The following is a 7,166-nucleotide window of genomic DNA, read 5'->3' as shown; positions in this document are numbered from 1 at the left end:
TAATAATCTTAAGAGGTGGTATCTTGTTACTCTCATTTGTACACAGGAGGGTACTGGAGCACACGGGCGGTAAGTAACTCGCTCACAGTCACACAGCTGGTGACAGTATGGTTCTGTGCTCCAAGCTCCTAACCGATAGGTGATGTCAGGAGTGGGTTGTTTTTTGTTTTTTTTTTGTTTTTGTTTTTGTTTTGGTACAAGGCCAGATAGTAAATATTTTCAGCTCTTTGAGCCATTAGGGGCTCTGTTGAGCTACTCAGCTCTGCTGTGACAGTACAAAAACATCCATGATTGCCTACTATGAGCACAGTCTTTCCTTTTTTTAAAAAAAGGGTACATAAGGGTGCTTTTTCACACATATGTTTGAAGTATGAAAACCAAAGTATTATTAGTTGTTATCCCAGGAGTGGGGTGCATGCATCACTTCACATGACCTGCATCCATAGAATTTAAAGTTCCCTTTTAAAATTGAGGAACAGCAAATGAGCCTCAAGGCATACTTCTGTCCTCCTATCACTCATTGGAGATTGCCTTTTACCTCAAGTTAGTGTCTTTTGCCTTGAGAAATAAGGCAAATATGTGGGTAAAAGGAGCTGAAGCCCCCATAAGTAGGGTTGCCAGATTTAGAAAGAAATACCAATGCACCATTAAATTTGAATCACAGATAAACAATAGTTATGTTATTTATCTGAATTTTATATTTAATGAAAGATTTAGTATTTTTCATTTTTAATATTAAATAAAATATTTTAATAAAAAATTCATCCTGTATTTTTCTAAGTTTATTTATTTTTGAGAGAGAGCAAGAGAGTGTGAGCAGGGGAGGGGGAAGGGGGCTCAGAGGATCCAAAGCAGGCTCTGTGCTGACAGCAGAGAACATGATGTGGGGCTCAAAGTCCCAAGCCATGTGATCATGTCCTAAACCGAAGTTGGAAGCTCAACCGAGTGAGCCACCCAGGCACCCCTGTCCTGTGTCTTATCTGGCATTCCTCCGCATAGAACCACATTTCCTACTAGGATGACATACACTGTTCCCAGGTGTGTGCTCAGCCCTGGTTTCACTATTGCTCACGTAAACACATGCAGTACATGTCACATCCATGTGCTCGGGCTCTCTCACAGGTGGAGCTGCACCTGCGGCTGCGGGTTCCCCAGGTCGGCCACTACGTGGTCGTGCTGGAGTATTCCACGGGAGCAGACCAGCTGTCTGTGGTTGATGTGCACATGCAGAGCCCTGGGTCTGTCCTGGGAGGCCAGGTGGACGTCTACAGCTGCAAGTACAGGTAATCAGTCCTGCCCTGGGGGTTCCTTTGTTCCTCAGCAATCAGGAGGTCGGCTTTGGGAACTCTGGTTTTTATCTGGATTGGGATGTTGTTTCCTTTTTGAGGCTGATCTTGAAGACAAGCAGGGTCTGCTCTGTGGCGTCAAACACACTGTGAGTATTGGGAGACTTCTCTGGGGGCATCATCTTGAAAATGTTGCATTTTCTTGAAAAGCTCTCTGTTCTACTCCCTATTTTGGCTCAGATTCCCAGGAAGCAGCATGACCTTTTTATTTAATTCTCCGTCACCCCTGTGTGGTGCAGTGAACTCAAGTGTTCTCACCTCACATGCTGTGTAGAGCACATGGGTGCATGGAAAAGGAGAAAAGACTCTGTCTCTGTCATGACTGCCTTCCCAACATGCCCTTCAGAAACTAGGAATAATTAATGTTTGAGGATCATCAGGTGAAAAAGAATTAACCAAAGACTTTTTAAAAAATGTTTATTCATTTCTTTAAAAAAATTTTTTTTAATGTTTTATTTATTTTTGATACTGAGAGAGACAGAGCATGAGAGGGGGAGGGGCAGAGAGAGAAGGAGATACAGAACCGGAAGCAGGCTCCAGGCTCTGAGCTAGGTGTCAGCACAGAGCCTGACACGGGGCTCAAACCCACGGACGTGAGATCTGACCTGAGCCGAAGTCGGAGGCTTAACCGACTGAGCCACCCAGGCGCCCCTGTTTATTCATTTCTGAGAGAGAGTCTGGGAGCTGGGGAGGGGAGAGAGAGGGGGAGACAGAGGGTCCAAAGTGGGCTCCGCACTGCCAGCACAGAGACGCATGCAGCACTCAAACTCACAAACTGTGAGATCATGACCCGAGCCAAAGTCGGATCCTTAACTGACTAAGCCACACAGGTGCCCCTAACCAAAGATTTTAAAATTCACCCTGATTAAAATCAGTTACTGTTTTCCAGAAAATTTGAAAACAATTTATTAAAAGTTGTTTTCTTTGTATCATATTTCAAGATATATGCAAATGTTCAAAATATGCTCTAATTAAGGAATCAGCACATGGGGTGTTTTCAACATAATATTAATTGTATAATAAATGGCACAGAAGTCAGTCTCTTTAGACAGCAGGTGGTGAACTGCAATGAACCCACTCTGTTCTTGGCCAAGGCCTTGAACATTTTATTACCACTACGTGCCTGTGGCTTTTTGTCAAACTCCAAATGACCTGAAGTAGTTGGACATTTTCCTCTTTTGCAAATAAAAGAACTTATGAAAAGAGTTACTTTTAGGAGCTTAGAATGGAAACTTTTATGAGACTTGATGAAATGATATTGAACTAACATCATGCTTTCAGCAACCCTAAAAAAGCAACAGTGAGGATTTCTTTTAAAAATCTTCTTAAAAATCTAATCAGCCCTTTTCTCTGAGATGATAATTAAAAAAAAAAAACCAAAACAAAGAACATAATTGCATTTGGAATTTTTAGTAGGCGTCCCAGATGAGCCCAAAAAGTTCTCCAGAATGTTCTATCATTATCTGAAAATGTTAGCTTCATCTCTGGATGACATCAGTAACCCCTGGAATGTACACTCATAGGTGGGTGAGTCACCTGACCACCTGAGTCCTGGAGACTGTTGGCCACAGGGCTGGGCAGGGCCCCTCTGCACCCTGTCCTTCCAAGTTCACCCTCTGGTTCAGCTCTCTGACTGCTTTGCTTCCAGATCATATCACTTGATCCCTGCTCCACAGAACACAAGGTAGTGATGGCTGAGGGCCCAGGAAGAAACACTCCTCATGTCCCTGGTGGTTCTCTGAACCATCTCAGAAGAGGCTGAGAACATCTATACCAACCAGAGGAGTGGTTTCAAAACTAAGGAAAGAAAGGTCACCCTTCCAGGGTTTCATAAGCCATGAGCTTGGTTTTATGACCCCTGTACAAATGGCATTTGGGGGGGAGAATGGTGTGATATTCCACAGTTCATTTTGGCTCTGGACATGACCACACCTAGTTCTTCACCAGGGACATTAGAATTTCAAGACAGTATTGTATTAGACTAGGACTTTCTTTTAACGTACTTAACCATTTCCAGGAAAGTCTCATAGTATTGTTTCAACTTCTCTAAAATATTTCCTTCTTCTCTACTTTGGTGGTCATGTGGACAAGTGGAAATGAACAGGCTATTAGTACTGGAGTCCAAAAATATGGCGCAGTTAGAAAATATTTGACCCATAAAAGCCTATTTCAAATGAGAGGCCTTTTCAACATGGCAGCTTTTCCTGCTGAAGGTGGAACCTTTCCCAGCACTTCTTGAGTGAGTTCTAATGGTGTTACTTTAAAAAATATCCCAACCGGGGTGCCTGGGTGGCTCAGTCAGTTGGGCGGCTGACTTTGGCTCAGGTCATGATCTCCCGGTTCGTGGGTTTGAGCCCCACGTCAGGCTATGTGCAGACAGCTAGCTCAGAGCCTGGAGCCTGTCTGGACTCTGTGTCTCCCTTTCTCTCTGACCCTCCCCTGCTTATGCTGTCTCTCTCTCAAAAATAAATAAAACATTAAAAAAAATTTTAATAATATCCCAACAGAAAAATAGCGCTAATTAAAATACCATTTTTTAAAACAGTGTTGTAATAAATCCAATCTGCCTTCCATGAGAGAGGTGATCGCTCCTGATGAAATCAATCCAGATATTACCATTAGTCTATTCTTAGTAGGAGTTTTAAAATGATATAGATAAAACTAAATCTAAATGAATTGCATAATATACTTAACTCCCAGGATTATGACTGAATCCAAAAGGAATGCATTTTAATTTCACACACACAGACACACACACACACACACACACACACAAACACACACACAAAAGAGAAAAGAAAATAACTGTTCATTGAGTTTCTAACCATGGCTCTTTATATACTATCTCATTTTAATCTTTACCAAAAAGTCATTGCATAATTCTTTTCCAACATTTCTCAGAGATAGTGATCTTTGGTTAGAGAGTCATTTCTAGTTTGTCTCTAGTTTCCAAATTGTGTTTACAGACAGAAAAGTTGCTACAGAATATGAAGTCAGAAACATTTCTCTGAAAATACTTCCTTTAGGGGTGGTACCATTAGAGTGTGTTCTTTGGTTCCAAGCCATGATCTTTGAAATGTTCCTGAACTCTGTATTTCACCTGATGGGGTGGGGGGAAGGAGTGTAGCTGGTACAATGAGGAAAGTAGGATGAAAGGAACAGACTGAGCTTGCAGAGGTAAACCCTGGTGTTCCATGACTAGAGTAAGGCCAGCCCTAGTGCTGACACCATGTATAATCATCACTGTGAGGCCAAGAGGCATCTTCAGTCACCCGATGGTACCAACAATATTGATAAATTTCTCATAGATTGTGTCTTGGAGATCAGACATTATTGACCCTGTGGCTTTTTCTCTTGATGACTAGACCAAGTATTACATAAAGCTGGTTTGGAAAAAGTGAGCAAGTCCTTTGGCCCCGAGATGTGCAGCTCAGACCACAATCAGAAGGTTCTTTTTCTTGTATTGATGGTAGACTGCATGCATCCCTCTTAAACTTGTTGTGCTGGGAAATTTGCTGTCAGTAACCTGGTTATGAATAGGAGAAACTGAAGAGCAGTCAGCTATCCCACAGGGAAGCACAAAGTCAGGGAGACCAGACGAGTCAGGCTAAGAAAACTCTTTCCTCTTGCAGTGTCCTCTGCCGGAGTGTCGTGACTGATGGCAGAAGTCGCATCGCCGTGTATGAGCTGTTAGCAGATGCAGACATTCAGCTCAAAGCACGTGGGACCCAGTTCCTTCTGGTATGCTTCTGTTTTGCCCTTTGAGTTTTAGAAGCATTTTGTTGATATCTCTATATTTTAAAACTTAGTAAAAATGTTGTCTGGGTTTGTATTAAATCTTCTAAAATGAACCTGTGAAGAACTGCCAACTTAATGATGTTTTTCCTTCCCATGTAGAACTCTGTCTTGCCTCTTCCTTTGAGACTTTTTATCGCACCCAGTAAAATTTGGTCATCAAATTTGAACACATCTCACAAAACTCTATTTTATTAATGTTTACCCATTGTTAGTATTATAAATGAAGTATCTTTTGTTCTTAATAGGTCCTAGTTTATTATTATGCTAGTATATAGAAATGCCATCAGTGACTGTTTATTTTCTTTCCCATTTTTCTATTTTATTATGTCTGTTAGCTTCTTGGATGATTCCTTCAGAATTTTCAAGGTTGCAATCACCTGGTATTTCTTTTCCAGACTATTGTTACTCTATCTCAAAAAGTATAGTATTCAGTTAATTAAATATATATCATTAAGAGGTAAAATTACAGGTTTGTCAGATTAAATACCCTTCGTGCCTTCCTTTTAATAGCACAACTTAAATATTGAGAATTATGATAACCCACAGGCAGTGGGGTCTGGGCTAGGAAGGGGTGGCTAGATTTATAACAAATGTTTCAGGGAACAGAAGATTATCTAAGTATGAAGCAACTTCCTGTCATTGCTAATATTAAGCATGTATCACATTCCGGGAAATGCCAGGCCAGCCTGTTCTGATATGTTTTCAATATTTGTGCTTGACAGTATTAAAAACTTTGAGCCTTCTCTGAAGAATCATCCTGAATTGAGTTGTTAAAAGTTACTACATAAATTATGCAATGACTTAAGACTTTCTTTTTAAAATTGTGACTCTTTTTTTAAACATAACAATTCAAGCAAATCTTAACCTCCTCATCTTTGGAAATTATAATGGGACTGAATCTTCATCTAGTTAAGCATAAGTGTACCCTTATTGAAATAGTCAAATGTCATTCAGAGTCCAATATCATTCAGATGTCTAACTACAACTTAAGCTATGTGAGGGCAGAGGTATTATTCATCTTGGTCTTGCAGGACCGCCCAGTCTCAGTGCCTGGCATATAGTAGGTGTTTATTAAAAATTTTTGTCAAATAGATTTGTGATCAAGCTGGTAATATAGGTTTGATCAAAATAAAATCTGTTGATAAGGTAAAAACTAGCTCTGGAGACCGTTCCTTCAATGAAGCCCAAATGTGCCTGAAATTCAAATCCTCCTCTATTAAGAAAGATTATTTGTGGGGGTTTTTTGTTTTCTTGTTTTTTTTAATGTTTATTTATTTATTTTTGAGACAGTGAGAGCACTAGAGGGGGAGGTACAGAGTGAGAGGGAGGGAGAGGATTCCAAAGCACCACGCTGTCAGGGTGGAGCCCAGTGCATGGCTGGAACTTATGAACCATGAGATCATGACCTGAGCTGAAGTCAGGGGTTGAATGCTTAATCAACTGAACCACCCGGGTACCTCAAGAAAGGTTATTTGTAGCAGGAGCTAGAGACAACAGGCTTGAATGGCAGCCTCCTTCATGGCCTCCCACATCCCCCCTCTCCCTGTCAAGGGGTCTGAAGAGTCAACATCAGCCCAGGGCAGGAGAGCAAAACAGTCAGCAAAAGTCACTGACAAAGAGTTGTTTTTGAACTTTCATGATTTCATTTATTCATGTGACTATTCCAAGAGCACTTAGGCATTGATCCTGTATAATAGGGGAGAGGGTTTGTTGTACATAATGAGGTCATAGGGAGTGCCATTGCACAATTTTTATTACTTTAAAATAACAATTTTAATTTCTGTACTTAACAGCTTTTTGAAGAGTATGTTTGACCATACCGTTGGCTTTGCTAATAACCATGCTGTACCTTTTTGCATTGTATTTGCTCAACAGCATCAAATTTGTATCATACCCATTGAAGAATTCTCAACTGAATATTTGAGACCTCAAGTCAAGTGCATTGCCAGTTACGGGCAGTATGTTAATCAAAGGTAATGGGTTTCCCTCCTTTCTCCCTTGTTGGTGCTCTGAGTCTTACTG

At 40.8% G+C, this 7,166-nt stretch overlaps 1 protein-coding gene across 1 annotated transcript in view; it reads left to right on the top strand.

Annotated features, from left to right (window-relative positions):
- LOC115277423 (laminin subunit alpha-3-like) overlaps nucleotides 1-7,166 on the top strand; it is a 225,862-nt gene that overhangs the window by 120,253 nt on the left and 98,443 nt on the right. The window contains 4 exon segments of the mRNA XM_029921574.1: nucleotides 47-69; nucleotides 1,123-1,283; nucleotides 4,979-5,087; nucleotides 7,020-7,117. Of these exon segments, the coding sequence (XP_029777434.1) occupies nucleotides 47-69; nucleotides 1,123-1,283; nucleotides 4,979-5,087; nucleotides 7,020-7,117 (391 nt within the window).

This window comes from Suricata suricatta, chromosome 14 (genome assembly GCF_006229205.1).
Source record: "Suricata suricatta isolate VVHF042 chromosome 14, meerkat_22Aug2017_6uvM2_HiC, whole genome shotgun sequence".
Taxonomy (NCBI): Eukaryota; Metazoa; Chordata; class Mammalia; order Carnivora; family Herpestidae; genus Suricata; species Suricata suricatta.
Note: the sequence above shows the minus strand (reverse complement) of the source record. Positions and strands in the feature narration are given on the sequence as shown.